This window comes from Cnephaeus nilssonii (assembly GCF_951640355.1).
Source record: "Cnephaeus nilssonii genome assembly, chromosome: 2".
Lineage (NCBI taxonomy): Eukaryota > Metazoa > Chordata > Mammalia > Chiroptera > Vespertilionidae > Cnephaeus > Cnephaeus nilssonii.
Genome location: NC_137073.1, coordinates 30,017,732 through 30,034,489, shown reverse-complemented (window position 1 = coordinate 30,034,489; position 16,758 = coordinate 30,017,732). Strand labels below are relative to the sequence as shown.

The following is a 16,758-nucleotide window of genomic DNA, read 5'->3' as shown; positions in this document are numbered from 1 at the left end:
CAGTGGTGTTTTGGTGCAGGTTGCTTTTACCTTTGTCTTTGAGAAAATAATCCTTGGTAAGGTTCCAAGTGTTGAAAATAGAGTTTAATTGAGAACCAATCGTTTGCAAACCTTAATGAGCTTTTAGAATGGGCAAGTTATGAGCTGGATGCCTTATCCCATAGCCCCATAATACCAAAAACATAGACATTCAACAGACATCCACAGATCCAAGAGACACAATGACAAGGACACATTATACCAAAGAACTTTTGCTTCAGAAGGTGGCCAGGGTCAGATTAGCCTCACAGTTCTCGCCCCTTCAGGCTGTGGACCTGGGCCCTCAGGCAGTGGCATTAGGTGGTGGCAGTGGGCAGCAGTGCAGTGAGGCAGGTGTCAGGTCTGCAAACAGGTCTGCGAGCTTGACAGCTTCAGGTCCTCATCTACACTTTGATGCAAATGCTGCAGGGAGCCGCCTGGAGAAGGACAGACAGACGGCTTGCCGTTCTCCCTCACATCCTCACACTGTTGTTCCTAATGGGAAAGCGAGGGTGATTGGGTACTAGGGAGACTATTTTTTTTTTAACCAAACATCTAAAATTATTCATTTTCAGTGCCTGGGTCCCACCTCTTGGAAAATTTCCAAAGTAAGTGAAGGGTGTCCTTGTTGTCTTAGGGTCTCGGGAACGTGAGTGGTGGCTTTGTTATGGTGACAGCCTTGTCCTTGCGTTTGCTCTTTGCTCAGAACAGGCTCGGCATGCCGCACAAACATGCACGTTTGTTTGACAATCCTTTTCAATCCTTTCCTTGTTAGGACCCTCTGTGCTGATGTGCAAACACAGAAGTATCTGGTGAGACACTGAGTGTGCACTGGTGTTAGAGGTGTCTGTACTTGGGGGTGTGCACAGTGTCGTGTGGGCACATGGTCCACAGCCACGCAGGGCTGATTAGGCCAAGGAAGCTGCAACCCAGGGGGGTGGGTCGGTGGACAGAGGCAGAGAGGCACCCAGGACAGGAGCCAGGCAGGGGGCGATCTTGTCAGAGAGGCCAACTGACAAATACCGAGGCTGGCAGGAGGCCGCGAGCAAACAATAAAGGGGGCATGACTTTGAGGCCAAAAGGTGACCGCTTGGGCTTTCTCTGACGTTGGTATTTGGCGTTTTTCCAGTGTTCCCAGGCGTGATTGGAGATTTCTTCCTCTGTGTCTTGGTTCTCGTGCCGGGTGTCTACACATCCCAGAACACGATTCCGTTGAGTGGGGCCTAAGACGGGACCCCCAGGCCAGTGCAGCAGGAACATACATGTTCCAGATAAAGGAGCGTCAGTCAATGAAATACAGGAGAGCTCTTCCTCAGCTCTCATTACTACCCTTATCTCTGGCCCTTTCAGAGAACAGACACAAAGGTTAGGGTCCCATGTCTTTTTCCTCTGTGCTGCGCCCTATACCTCTTCACGGTCTCCTGGGAGGAGGGGCGGGTTCTTCTTCGTCTCCGTGTCCTCAGGACCTAGCACAGTGCTGGGCATAGGAAGTGACACGGATCGGTCTTTTCTTGTATGAAATGTGAAACACGAGGATTATATATGACTTTGACACTTGTGTGTGTTGTTTTAGGGTTTTCTTGTACCCCCGTTTCCATCCCCAATAGATCACAGCCTGTTTCTCTCATTCTAATTTTGGTCCTTCATCATCATGGTCCCTCAATGCCGTTATTTGCTAGAGTCTGCAAGTGAAATGTTTGCAAGCTTAGGTTGACCTTTCAGGGCGCTTTGTTCTGTACGCTGGAGCCATTCTGTTGGGCTCGAGGCTGCTCAGTCACGGTGGATATTCCCCTTGAAGGCACATGGGCATACACTTAAGGATTGATGCTTTTTGGTGTGAGGTTTACAGGGAATACACTTGAAACAAGTTTAAATACACTCAACTACAGTCTGTTGATTTTTCTTTAACCCCTGTCAGATTAACCTCTATCCTGGGTTAATCTGGTAAACTAGATAATAACCAAACTAGCTTCTCTAATAACGGCAGCCTCTAATCTGCTGGTCTCCACACGCTTTCCCAGCGGGCTGCTGCTGTCTTGGCAGATGCAACGGCTGTTTTTTCCTATTTAGGATTTTGCTTTTACTAAGGAGCCCGGGAGCCCTTAGAGGTTCGCCATACAGACTTCAGCCCAGAGCTTAGCCTCCCAGATGGTAATGAAGGTTTACACAAAATGACAAGTACACAATGGAATCTCTTTGAGTCCTTCCAAGCACCCATCACTCCCCTCATCTCCCACTCTTGCAGTGTTTGGAAATTAATTTGCCTTGAACAAACACTGGGTTTTCCTCAGTTTATTTGAATCTGCTAATGGAACAAACTGGTCTCCGTTTAACGATTTGGAGAAAAGGAGAGAGGAGGAAAATAAAGAGGAGTGTATGTTAGAGAAGGTGGACAGTCTGTAAAACACCACTGGAATGTAGTTTTAGAGGTAGAATCTAAAACTTGGGGAAAGGTAAAAATATTGCTAAGTTAATTCAGTAGCACAATTTTTGTTTCAAAACAAAAGGTATGCAGTCTTTGCTACAAAGTTTTTTGTTTGAGGTAACAGAATAGACAAAAAGTGTTTAAAGAATGGGTATTGATTCAAAGAAATTTGATGCTTCCATATGTTTTAGGGCTTTTCATTGTTGAACATTTCAATATTTATAATGTTCCCATGTTTCTTTAATTTGAGCTCTGGGTTTTTATTTGGCTGCAATCTTTATTCCTTCTGGGTAGTGAGGTCTTTGTGGCTCTGTCATTTGTACAGATAAGGGGAGAAGTTCACTAGAAGATAGGATAATCTAAAAACAGGAGATGTCCTTTTCTAGATTATATGGATCAGACATTCAGAAAAATACAGATGGACGGTGGATGGATGGAGGATACCTTGCCTCATGGCCAGGGCCCCACATGGTTTTCTGGATGTCTTTAAGGCTCACGCATATTTGCTGCAGTAATGACTTTATAGTGAGGAAGCCCTATTCGGGCTTTTTAATGGAGTGTAGTGTAAAGACGTGTGAAAGCCAGCTCAGAAATGTGCCTTGGGAGAGGTTTCCCCCCCCCCCCCTCCTCGTCTACCACCAAAAATATTCACTATTTACTTTCTGTCCAGATACACCAGGTAGAGCTAGTTAGGAATGCTAAGGAGTAGTTGGAAGGATAACTCACCAGATCCTACCCTATTTCTGATAGGCAAATATTTGTCCTCTGGATGAGGAGCTTTTTAAACAAAAATAAAAATCCATCCAAGGTGGGGTGGAGGTGGAGAAAGGGGGATAGAAAAAAAAAGGAAAACTTTGTAGTTTTGTCCCTTATCATATTTTAAAAGACTTGAACAATCACTTTTTCATTTGACTTCTTTTGGTGGTAGAGGTATATTATCCATGAAGGGATTCATTTTTAAATATCCCCTTTTTTCTTTTACAGTAATAATACATATTCTCTATAGAAAATTCGAAACTCTTAAAAAGGCAAAAATTTAAACATCAGAGTCACTGGTTATTTCTGGGTGACAGGATTCCAGTGAACATTCTGATGTAAATCTTCCTGCTCTCTCTTCTCTTCCTCCACGTGTACATTTACACACATAATCGCCAGTATTGAGACTGTGTACACGGATGGTGGTGCACTTTAGAATTACTTAATAGTAACTTGGTCATGCAATATTTTCCATGGCATTCAACACATTCCTATAATAGTTTTGGGGAACATTGATTACTTACCTGTTTTGTGCATTACATTGTGGAAAGTGCTTAACATGACTTCATTTAATCTCCTCAACAATCTTTGAGGTGATTGCCTCATTTTTGCAGTAAATTATTGGACTTTTAGAAACAGTAGTTCATCATCGGGACATAATGCATCAAATTGGAACCCTACCACACCCAATGCCCTCTTTGTAATCCTATCTAATAAAAGAGTAATATGCAAATTGACTGTCACTCCAACACACAAGATGGCTGCCCCCGTGTGGACATAAGATGGCCACCACAAGATGGCCAGCAGGGGAGGGCAGTTGGGAGGAACCAGGCCTGCAAGGGAGGGCAGTTGGGGGGGACCAGGCCTGCAGGAAAGGGCAGTTGGGGGGGACCAGGCCTGCAGGGGAGGGTGGTTAGGGGTGACCAGGCCTGCAGGGGAGGACAGTTAGGGGCAATCAGGCTGGCAGGAGAGCAGTTAGGCATCAATCAGGCTGGCAGGGGAGTGGTTAGGGGGTGATCAGGCTGGCAGGCAGAAGCGGTTAGGGGCGATCAGGAAGGCAGGCAGGCGAGCAGTTGGGAGCCAGCAGTCCTGGATTGTGAGAGGGATGTCCGACTGCCCGTTTAAGCCCAATCCTACTGGGATTGGGCCTAAATGGGCAGTCGGACATCCCTCAAGGGGTCCCAGATTGGAGAGGGTGCAGACCGGGCTGAGGGACACACACCCCCGTGCACGAATTTCATGCACTGGGCCTCTAGTATAAGAAATATTTTATAATACACTCTGATTCTTTACTTTGTGACCGGAACTAATCATTAACGTGCTTTTCTATACACATAATTTAAAAATGTATATAAAGCCCTTATGAAATGTAAAGGAGAAAGTAATTATAATGACAATGACTTTCAGTACCTAAGTGCCTATTTATAAACATGAAAATACAATGATGAAATGACCAGGTACTTGAGTCTGTACATAGAATGGAATTCTGACTCATATAAGAACATGGGTCATGGTAATTCAGATACTAGGATCAGCCTTACCATTGATGTCATAATTTCCCCAAATAATGGATTCTTGGTTGTTCATAACAAGATATAACAGACACAATGTACAATAGTTGCATTCCCAGAAAATCCAGTATGTATTAAAACAGTGCCGCCAAAATGTGTTAATGTGCAAAGTCAGATTTAGGTTCTGGGTTCTTCAGTTCTACAAGTGTCCAGTGGGACTTCAGAAAGCGAAACGAGATGTTGTGTGGGGTTGTCCTTCACACTGCAGTACATCTCATATTCCCAAGAGCCACCGTGCCGTCACTGACTGTGACAGCCAGACCACCCCCCAATTTAAAGGGAGAGCCTCCACTTACAGGTCCTCGACGGGTCTCTCTTTTCTTCTGCATCAGGAAACACCCTTGAACATAGACATTCTCTAAGCATTTTTGAGGATTCAGTTCTGGAATCTTTTTTTTTTCTTCTTTTTTTGTTCATTCCCAAGTAGTATATGATTTCTGATACTGTAGAGGGGATCCTTTTTTAAATTTTATTTTACCACTCACTGTTGCTAGTGTACAAAAGCTACTGTCTTTTTCTGGTTTTTCTTTATTTGGATTCCTTACTGAGCTCTTATTAGTTCTAATATTTTTCTTAGCTGATTGTGTATGTTTTCTGACTAGAGCTTAATTATATAGTTTCTATAAATAATACTTTTATTCTCCCTTTCGTTGTATGTTTGCTGTTGGCTTTCACTATAAATGACATGAATAATTTGTTCCTTGCTGGTTCAGCCCACATTGTCAGTAACACTATATGTACCTGGTGCCTTTTTGGAAGTTGATTGAGGTGTTGATTATCGAGTAGTTTTCAGTTTACTCTTACGATCAGGTTTGTTTGTTTCTAAGTTAGTTTTTAGTCATTTATATTTTTCATAAAATTCCTTTTATTTTCTAATGATTGAAACTTGCACATTATATTTTCTTATTTTATACTAGAGGCCCGATGCACGAAATTAGTGCAAGAGTAGGCCTTCCTTCCCCAGCTGCCAGCACCAGCTTCCCTCTGGCACCCGGGACCCGGACTTCCCTCACAGCCCCTGCTTTGTCTGGAAGGACATCCGGTCTAATTAGCATATTATGCTTTTATTAGTATAGATAAAATATACTCTCCATGTGTATACTCAAACCACTGTTCAAATTCCCAGTCTGGTTTGCTTTACTTTTTCTTTTTGTCTTACTCAGAATGTTTTCAAATGTAAAACTAACTTTTTAATAAAATTTTTAATCGGTAATGTGATCACATGATTCAAAATTTAAATATATATGTATGTGTGAAGTGCACTACCTCCTCCCTCCAGTTCCTTGTCCGTCTACTTTACTCTCTCCCCACGCCTCCACACTGCTGTTGGTTTCTTGTGTATTCTTGTGTACACATAGAGCTCCTCTATGTGTAAAGTGAAAATGAATACATATATATTAATTTTCTTTCATTTGCCCTAAAAGCTAGCATATGCTATACATTATCATACAGAGTTCCTCATTCATTTTTATAGCTGCAGTATTTGCCATGCTATGGATGTACCAAATGTATATGGAGCCAGTCCCCTAATGATTACACTTAAATTGTTTCCAAACTTGCAATTCAAACCATGATGCCGTTTCATTGTGTTTAATAGTATACGCCAAATCCTTACACATCAGACCAAGGGAACTCTATTAGTTTTTTTTTTTCTGGGTGTTTTTTTTTTGGGGGGGGGGCGGGGCTAAATGTTGCCAAATTGCCCTCCAAAGTATGGGTTGACATTCTACTGGTAAAGTACCAGAGGGCCCATTTTCCCCAGGGAACTGTATCGAAACCAAACAAATTTTTTCCTAATCTACCCTTAAGTTTGTAAAAAATCTATTGTGTTTGAGTCAAGCTTATTGAGGTATAATTTGCATGCAGTAAATTTACCCTTTCTACTGTATAGTATGCAGTGTGATTTTAAATTGCATGCCTTTTACTAGCATGATGTGTTATTTTTATAATCACAAGAAGAGAAAGTTTTGATTCTCAAAATGTAATGAATGGAACTTCTAAATAAGACTAGTCTATTTGCACATTCTCATTTCTTTCAACCTCAGCAAATCTCATCTTTTGGCAAATTCAGAGCAATACAAAATGATTTTATAAAATGTATTCTTGCCAATTTTGGAGAAGCGCGGTAAGACAAATTGACTGTCAGGATGGAAAAGCTTAACTGGGAAGATACATTTATTGAATAATTGAAAGGAAGAGGAAATGCATTACCGATTAGCTGCAAAAACGCTTGACGTCTCATATGTCTGCTATGTGCCTCCAGAGACCTGTGTAAATGGGGAGTCAGAAAACCGTTTCAGCCCCAAAGTTCCTGCCAGCCCTCAAACCTGTCGCTGTCTTGCTCATAGGTTGCAGCACCGGGACGTTGATGGAGTGGCGATAGCTTTCAGGTTTAGCCGGAGGGCAGCGTCCCAGCAGCTCTTTGTAACTTTCCTAATCCTTTACACTGTCTGGTTGTACATAAATATTTTAAATGAATCCTGGAGTTACCATTATCTGCTTTGTTTTAGGATTTTGCTTCTTAGGGGGCAGCCTAGAGTAAATCAGAGAAAAGGCTCTTGGTGGTGGCAGAGTTAGTGTCCCCAGGGGGCCTCCAGCAAGCGAGTTCCTTAGTTCTCTGCGCTTCTTCACTGTCTAGTCAGAGAGGGTTGGATGAGAGCCTTGCCCCTCACGGAACGGTCCACGCATCAGCATCACCTGGGAAGTTCTCAGAAAGGCAGATCTGGAGCCCTGCCCCCGAGCTCCCAATCCGAGTCTGCATTTTAATCAGGTCTTCAGGCGATTTGTGTGCACAGGGAAGTTTGAGGAGTGCTCGGATGGTCTCCCAGATTCTGTTCTAGTTCCAAAATCGGTGCCTTCTAGGTTCTTTCTTCTGTCATTCATCACAGACTGCCTCATAAACTCGCAGGGTTTGCTGGAGAGGATTGGGTCTCCCTGTGCACTCGGGGACTGTGGGGGTGGCAGTGACTCCCAGGCTCACCCACTCCTCTGACCTGTGTTTGGGTTGGGGCCAGGACGTGGGCAACAGAGGAGACGCGAAAGCCAGCCCCATTTGCCTTCTCAGAGCCTCGGGACGGGAGCCCCAGCCTGCAGGGCCTCCTGCAAGTTTGAGCGCATGGTCCAAATTCTAGCGGCTCATCAAATCAAGAACCAGGGGGTCGGACCGGCACACTAGATGCAGGAAGTACTTAGGTATTTCGAACGTGCTTCCTTACCAACATAGTCCTCTGGTGGCGACCCCTGGAAAAGGAACCTTTATGCCAGAGAGAAACTTTGTCTAGACTCTAGACATTGGTTTTTGGAGGGAGATCATGAATTTGGATGTAAACTTAATGGGATAGAAGAGATGGCTGTCTTTATTCTTCGCCATCCCAGCCCAGAGAAAACGAAGCAGTACAAGAGGAGAGCCATGTGTCCCTGCCACTGGAGCAGGCGTGACGATCCTAAATTAGCCGCCAAAGGGTGGCGAGTCCTGCTTGTGCACACGGACCTTCTCGTTGAGGAAATGGAAAATCTCTTTTATTTTGTGCTGTGAGGAGTCTGCCCCAGACCTGACCGCCAGCCCACAGTGTTGTGTGCAGCCTGTGATTTTCAGTGAGCTCATATAATTACTCGCTATGGAATATCTTGTGAAAGTGATAGAAAAAACACACAGAGGGGAGCAGAGCCTGGGTAGGGGGGTCTGCGGGCAGAGCGCCGTCCTCATGGTTGAGGAACTCTTCTTCTCTCTGCATCAAGGAGAGCTGGATGCCCTCTTCCCAGCCCTCAGGTTGGAAACTAAGGTTTTGGGAATTCACAGAGTGTCAGCTTATTATAAGCAAAAGTCTTCCTGGAAAGACTCTCAAGACAGCACCCGATGGAGATACCTCTGAGCAGAGGTCAGAGGTCTGAGTGACTTCGCTCGGGCCCTTCCTGGGTGCCTGTTCCTTCCGCACCTGCAGCCCATGCGTTGTGTCCCTGTGAGCGCCCCGCGTGGCCCGGGGGCCTGGAAGATGGCCGTGTTCATGGTAGCCAGAGGTGCGCTTTGTTCGTAAACCCCGTTTGGTCGGCCTTTGTGCGTGTTATATAGGTTAGATCTCTTTTACCAAAGGAACATTGGAAATAATGATTGCTTTGAAGCAGATTCCGGGAAGTAAGATGAGAAGGGCGGACACACGAATACATCACCAGAGGTTAACCGGGCAGGGAGGACACTGTGTGTTCTTCACGCTGGATACGGTGAGATGGGACGAGAACGTTGTGCCCGCAGCAGTTCACGTAGGGATGCCTGGGCACACCCTCACTGCAGAGGACTTCGGGGCCTATTCCCACTTGTAAGTGGTGCAGTAATAAAAGACTGGGTATTTTTGCACAAAAATGTGGGAGAGATCCTTTTTCCTCCAGATGTATACAAAAGCACTCACTCATAAATAGGGCCATTTAAAAATATTTAATGCCGTGTTTGTCTCTCATTCTGTTAGAGAATTTTATGGACTTTGACTTATGGGGTAATTAGCCCCCACACTAGATGTGGCCTAGACCTTTTGACCCTTGGAGGAACACATGCCTTTCAGATTTGTACAGGAGCATCTGTTTTCCAAATTCCTTTCACGGTTGTAGAATTTTACTTAAATGTTGCATCGAGGCTTAGTCCCGGTGTCGTCACGTGGCGAGTACTCCTGGTGTGGTCAGGGAGGGTCGGGGGATCCTTCAAATGCTCCAGCATGTGTAGCTGCCAGTAACTTTGATTTAAGTTCATGCTTGCACTTTGGTCTCAGACGTTGTCGGGATCAGCTGATAAGCATTAGGAGGCTTGATGCTTGACCGGAAGGCTAGCACTTGCTCAACAAAAAGTTATTTCACTAAAAGTCAAGGCGCCCCATCTGTCAAAGTGGAAAGTGGGGAGGGAGGCAAGGCCAAGAAGAAACATCTGTGTGCGGTTAAATAACCTTTGCTGTACTCGCTGTTGTTGAATAACATGTGCTTTGCTGCATTTGCTATTGGAAACACTTACCTTTAGTATATCCAAAAAACTGTATCTGTTTTTTAAACAGAAAAATGAACTTGTCGGCTATTGTTCTTAATTTTGCTTCATAAAAGGCTTTGTCAAGATTAAGGAAAACATTGATTTTCAGACTTGGGGGGGGATGGCAAAAGCTGCCCCCCATCCTCCTCATGTCTGCAGGTGGTGGAGCCCAGACAGGAAGCTCGGACTTGGCTGGGCGGGGACAGCTCGCTCTGGTCTTGGAGCTGCTTCCCCTCCTGTTCCACACCCACTGTCACTCACGGCCTGCCCTCTGTCTTTGCTCTCCCCTGCAGATTCGGAGTTGGGTGTTGGCACACTTCCCGAACACGACAGCCAGGATGCAGGGCCGATCGTCCCCAAGATATCTGGTCTAGAGAGAAGCCAGGAGAAGAGCCAGGACTGTGGCAAAGAGCCCATCTTTGAGCCCGTGGTGCTTAAGGACCCCTGCCCGCAGGCGCCGCAGCCGCCGCCCCAGCCCCAGGCGGAGCCCCAGCCCAGAGCTCCCTCTCAGGACCCTGACTCCGTGCAGCGCCCGGAGGCCCCGCCTCAGCCCCCGCGTCCGAGCACACAGCCACCGCAGGCGCCCCCCGAGGCCCAGCTTCCGCCGGCTCCCAAGCCTCCCGTGCAGAGGCCACCCCGGCTGCAGTCCCCCCAGCTGCTGCACCAGAGCCTGCCCCCCGTGCAGGCCCACCCCGCCTCCCAGAGCCTCCCCCAGCCCCTGTCGGCCTACAACAGCAGCAGCCTGAGCCTCAACAGCTTAAGGTGAGCCGGCCTGCTCTGCTTCTGCCTGACCTTTGCATCTCCTATGGGAGGTTCCCGGGGAGACAGGACTTCCTTGTGGAAACATTGTCTCTGTGTTCTCTCCGAAGTAGAGACAGAAAGGGACAGTGAGGTGAGACTTGGTCTCCTGGGAGAGGACAGGTTGGGTTGGGTAGTGAAAAGTCTACAGGCTCCTGAGGGAGAAGGCAGGACGGAGGAGGATGCTGAAGAAGCAGAGCTGAGGGTGCCATGCCTGGAGCCCCGAGGGTGAGGCGGGAGTGGAAACGTGAGGCCCAGCAGAGACCCCTGAGGGTTCAGTCTCAGAAGGGCCTCTGAGGAGGGAGGAGGTTGAAAGGAGCTGCTCTCACGGAGGCAGGGAGGATGGGACTGAGGGGTAGTCTGGTTTGAGGTGGGTCAGGCAGTTGGAGAAGAAACAAGCTGGGTGTCCACTAAGAGGTTCCTTAGAGAGACCCAGGCCCTCTTCTGTCTTGTTCGGCCAAATGGCAAAGGAGAGCTGACAAGCCAGCCCAGAGGAGAGCTGCGGAGGACAGGGAGGCGGGACGTGTTGCCCAGGGGTTGTAACTCCAGCACCTCACGCCTCATGGGCTTGGTGTCTTTGCTACTGCTTTCCCGCAACGGTCTGGCCCTGGCCCTGGCGTTCAGGGCTTGCTTTCCCCTATCGGCGACGGGTGAGGAAACAGCCAGGCTGGGGGGCTGTAGCTTCCCAGTGGGCCAGGCCCACCTCTGCCCAAGGCCATCTCCGTGGCCTCCAGAAAGTAGAGGTGACAGGGAACCCGAGCTCCCTGGCTCACCTCTTCTCTGTGCGACTTCATTTCTGAGGTCAGACAGGGTGAATGCAAGTCCTCGCTCCCACTCCCTTTGTTAGCTGTTGCTTTATAGGAAGCGTGGCTGGTACAGGGTGGGAAGGCGTGGGTCTCTAGGGACAGAGATGAGAGCCTGGCCACTGAGGGGGGAGCGGTCGGGTTTGGGGCTGAATCACTGTCCAGACAGTCGCTGTGTCTGCGGGTGGCGGCAGGTGCAGGGGAGGCGCGAGCTCAGGAGGGGCTGCTCGTCGCACAGGGCAGGGTCTCTGAGGAGGAGCAAGAGAAAGGCGTTGAATGGCTCTGAGCAGGGAGACAGGATTTTTTTATTAAAGAAAATTAATTGCTTGCCTCTTTCTCTCTTTTTTGGTCTCCAACAGCAGTAGCAGAAGCAGCACTCCAGCAAAGACTCAGCCGGCCCCTCCTCACATCTCCCACCACCCCTCCGCCTCCCCGTTCCCCCTCTCCCTGCCCAACCATAGCCCACTGCACAGCTTCACGCCCACCCTCCAGCCCCCCGCACACTCCCATCACCCCAATATGTTTGCCCCTCCCACTGCTCTGCCTCCTCCACCACCATTGACATCAGGGAGTCTGCAGGTCCCCGGACACCCGGCGGGGAGCACTTACTCAGGTAGGACGGAGGCCCGGGCCCTGCTCACCCGAGTCCCACTCTCCCTCACCGGCGGCCTCACCCACTGTCTCCATTGTCTCTGGATCGCTGGGTTCTGTGTATTTAAGATTTTCGGTTTTGTTGGGTGCCATCTTGTAATCAATCCTTTGTGTGCTGAGACTCAGCGTAAACATGGACTAGCACCCACACCCACCTGGCGCAGGCCCGGCAAACGGGACCCGCCAGAGGGAGCCGCTGTGTTTGGAGCCATGAGTTTTGGTCACCACTGTTAAAGTGAGACGCGGATCCTGTGCCCTGTCGCCCGCTCCCACAGTGACCCAGGCTTCCCAGGCCTGTGTCTGCTCCATTCCGGCTCTTGGACTGCACCTGGTTTAAGGGGTTTCTTCCAGGTGGACAGGGCCTTCTGGCTCCGGGGTGGGCGGTGCACTTGTTGTAACAGTGCATCCCAGAATTTTAAGGACAGGCCTAGCATTAGATATTGGGTCCTTTTCTCCCCACCTGTGTTCGTTAATCGGGACCACCCCATTTCGGGTCCACAGTAGCTATGTTAGACCTGATACAGAGAGTCGTCACACAGATTTACGTGAGCGCTGCCGTGTAAACAGCTGGTGGTTATTAATTAGCACGCCAGTCACTGTTCTTAAGCACTTACTAGTACAATGTTAATTCCTTTAACCCTCGAAATAAACCCCTGAGGTAGGCAGGAGTGTCCCACCCGATAGGTGAGGAAGCTGAGGCACAGAAGGGTGGTGAGCCACGCCCAGGGCCACTCGGCTGGCAGCCACAGAGCTGAAAGCTGACCTGGGACATTGGCCTGGAGTCTGTCAGTACACCACAGTGACAGGCCGGACCTTCAACGCCGAGCGCGAGACAGCAGGACGATGGCACTGTGGCCGGGCCCTGTGAGCGTCAGCCTCCATCTGAGGCCCCGGCTGCACCCCGGGGGCCCCGTTCCCGTGCCTCCTCCCTGGTCCCTCCTTGCTCAGGCACAGGATGTCCTGTTCTGGAGGGGATGACTGTCGCAAGGAAAGGTGCCATTCTCCCCGTCCCCTTCTCTTCCAGAGCAAGACATCCTGCGGCAGGAACTGAACACGCGCTTCTTGGCCTCGCAGAGTGCTGACCGCGGGGCCTCCCTGGGCCCGCCGCCCTACCTGCGCACCGAGTTCCACCAGCACCAGCACCAGCACCAGCACACGCACCAGCACACGCACCAGCACACCTTCACGCCGTTCCCCCACGCCATCCCGCCCACCGCCATCATGCCGACGCCAGCACCTCCCATGGTGCGTACCCCAGGCAGAAATGTGAGGATAAGTAGAGCACGGCTCCTTATGCAGGCGGTGGGGTTGGAGCGGGCGGCCGGGACGGGATCGGAGGGGGAGTGACAGCGGCTGGGGGCTCCTTGGGCCTTGTCCGTCTGGGCTGGAAGGAAGGGGCAGTGCCTGCTGCAGCGGCACTGACCTGGGCCCGAAGGAGGAACTTCCCCAGAGTTCTATCCGGCATGTGGGTGCGTTTTATCCTAAGTGCCCTCGGAACGGTCGCGGCCAATGTTGGCAGTTGACTTACTGGGCAACTTTGTTTTCTTGAACATGCTGGGGGTCACCAGCAGATACACAAATCTCTCTGTCAGGGCTTTGCACCCATACTAACAAATCAATGCTCAGAGAGTGCCAGGGGCAGGAAGGGGAGGGCTGGGGGGCTGGGGGCTGTCAGGAGACTTGGAACACATGGGGTACCCTGCCCTTTCAGATGCTGGAGGTTTTTAATTTCTTGTATTCTATAAGATGGTGCCGGTCTGCTATTGTGCTCTGTCGGCAAGGGGTCAGGTAGCCATGCACCCTGCAGGGACAGAGCCCAGCCCCCGTAAGAAGTATCGCTGGCCATGACCGTGGTCTTAGTCTTGACTGGGGTCCAATGCATGCTGGGAGAACCAGCTCGGACTTTTTGGTAACTTAGGATCCATAGTGACTAATGCTGTATTAGGGTGCTAAGTCTCCTGGAACAGAGCCTTGTCCACAACAGTGAGTATTAGAGTGGTTTGCTTAATTTTTGTTAATATCAAATTAAATACTAGATTTTAAGGCAGTTAATATAGGCATTGTGAGAAGAGATTCAATTCATTATTTTTTTTTAAATAAGTATATTTTTAAATATTTTTATTGATTTCAGAGAGGAAGGGAGAAGGGAGAAAGAGATAGAAACACCAATGAGAGAGAATCATTGATCTGCTGCCTCCTGCACATCCCCTTCTTCGGATCAAGTCCGAAACCTGGGCATGTGCCCTGACTGGGTATTGAACTGTGACCTCCTGGTTCACAGGTCGACTCTCAACCACTGAGCCACATCAGCCGGGCTCAATTCCATGATATTAAGAGGCATTCCCTTCACCAAATTTTGTTGCCTCTTTTCCTGTGCTCTCCCCCATTTTCCTTTTCAACTTATTTTTTTAATATGTATTTTGAAGTTTATTTTATAGATTTTATTTAGAAGATTAGAGATGAGGTCTTGGGACCAAATCCTGTGTCTTTTTCTTTTTTCTGGAGGCACTAGACTTTTCAACAGTTATATCTTCAAGGGCTTGTTAGGCTGGGAAAGCGTTTATGCCGCCGCCTGAGTGAGGTGTTTCATGAATACATTAAATCGGACAGCGGGGAGTTACAGCACCCAGGCGACAGCATTATTTAGAGGAAACAATGGCACACTCTTTTCTGCTCAAGAAAAAGCTTATACGACCTAGCCCAAAGTGCTCTGTGTTGGGCGTAATGCATTTCAGAAGACAGCTGAATGGACAATTCTTCTGCCAAAGTGAAGGTGAAAATGGAGGGATTCTCTGGATAAATTAGGTCAAATGCTGCCTTCTCTCCGATTTGCCTGAGTAGCTGCCTCTTTCTCCAGGTTAGATGCTTGGTCTGGGCCAGTCCCTGAGTACTGAGTAGAAGAGACAATAGTGCGGCCGGGACCTAACCACTGTGTGGGTTTTCACTTTGTTTTCCCACTTCCGTTGGTTTCTTGTCAGAGTGACTCAGGAGCTCGTATGGTTTCGTGTACAATGAGGTCGTGGGGTCTGATGGCAGCCTAATGACCGGAGCGAAGCAGTGAACAGAAATGTAGATTCTCTAAGTAACTAGCTTTTGCTTTGATCCCTTTACAGTTTGACAAATACCCTACAAAAGTTGACCCATTCTACCGGCACAGTGTGAGTCCTATTACCATGCTATGCGTTCAGTGTAACTGCTTTTCCATTTTTCGTGCTCTCGCCTCAGACCCATGAATGACTAGCAGCTTTCCTTAATCATCTTCGCAAGAATTCCCATTGCTCCTCGTCACTTTTGGATGCTTGCTTTTGTGACATTTGCTTTTGGGTAAAGATGCAGTATCATCTTTGGAATCAAAAGATCATAAGTAAACCTAAGACTTGGAAGCCAAGTTGGACTTCCCTGGAAGCCGGGCATCGGTCCCGCAGAGCGGGGGGGGGGGGGGGGGGGGGGGTGCAGTTGACTGGTTGTACTTTCAGGGTTTCGGTCAGCAGTTGAAATGTCATCAACCACAGAATTCCTGGAATTCGACTGGAATTCTTCCCTCCGAATAGAAAGCCTCTTATCTTTCTGACTCGGGCTCTTCACCAGGCAGGTGTTTGGACTGCACGCAGAGCACCTGCTGCTCTTGTCCTCCCGCGCTTGTTACAACTGAAAACAAAGATATGTAAATGAAGGCCTTAAAAATGAAATGGATGGTTGTTTTCTCTTTAAGCTCATTCTTCTTTATTAAAAAGTATACTTGTTTCACACAATTTTAAGAGTCTGGTCCGGACCTTACAGTGGTACCAGCCTCCGTTTTATGTCCAGTTACTGGTAAGACAAGGCCTTCTCTTTATACAAAGATCTTACCATGATATTTTGATTGTGGAGTGAATACTGCATCATTTTTACCTGAAATTGTGCAAGTTTCTTTGCTCAGTGGCTTATTTGTATTTTTCAAATGAAACCAGGAGGAAGGAGGATTAATAATTGTGCTTGTAGCCATGTTTATTCACCATCCTCAACTGTTCTTGCTTTGATTTTTGAATAGTGTTATCATTTGAATAGAAGTGCAACTTAATAGGTCAGCCAAGGCTGTGGATTCATTCATGCTTAAAACCAGATAATTCGACACTGTAATAGTCCTGGGTGTATCTGAGAAGTCAAGACTAGAAAATACCGGAAAACAATGAAGAACCAGTCTTAAGACATTCAGAAATAACATGAGGAAGGCCTCTTCAGAAAGGGATGTGGAAAGCATGTTTGAGCTCTTGGGACCCCATCTTAACAATCATCAGATCTCTGCCCTTTGTCTATATCTTGCTGATTTGAATTAAGCCCCAGCTAACAAAACCATCTTAGAGAAAGTTTAGGGCATCAACAGGTGGCTTGCCTTTCTGGATGCATACTCCTCAGAGAGTTCTAGATTGAAGATGGAGAGTGAGCCTGGGAACCTGGATTTTTGGAAGGTTTACATTTTATTGCTTACATACTTAAGATTTTTAGTCAAGGGGGGATAGGTAGCTATATTCTAAGAGCATCAGTAATGGAATCAGGCGAAAGGAAAATGGTGAAAGCACCATTTTTTATTGACAACATTAAAGTAAAAACACCCACCTGGAGGCAGAGTAAAGAAAGTTGGGTGTGTTTTAGTGTGGCATGTATTTAATTACTCTGCTTCATGCAGTGTACTGTGGGAGTTATTTCATATTACTAGTTATCGTGGGTAATATGTGAAATGCTTAGTCTCCC

At 47.9% G+C, this 16,758-nt stretch overlaps 1 protein-coding gene across 4 annotated transcripts in view; it reads left to right on the top strand.

Moving 5' to 3' along the window:
- The window catches only part of AUTS2 (activator of transcription and developmental regulator AUTS2), a 1,102,591-nt gene that overhangs the window by 1,062,842 nt on the left and 22,991 nt on the right, over window positions 1-16,758 (top strand). The window contains exons 7-10 of one of the 4 annotated variants that reach the window (XM_079796033.1): window positions 10,069-10,537; window positions 11,739-11,989; window positions 13,052-13,272; window positions 15,141-15,185. In XM_079796033.1, the coding sequence (XP_079652159.1) occupies window positions 10,069-10,537; window positions 11,739-11,989; window positions 13,052-13,272; window positions 15,141-15,185 (986 nt within the window). Of the gene's footprint in view, window positions 1-10,068; window positions 10,538-11,735; window positions 11,990-13,051; window positions 13,294-15,140; window positions 15,186-16,758 lie in introns of all 4 variants that reach the window. The other 3 variants (XM_079796031.1, XM_079796032.1, XM_079796030.1) reach the window with 3 other exon arrangements.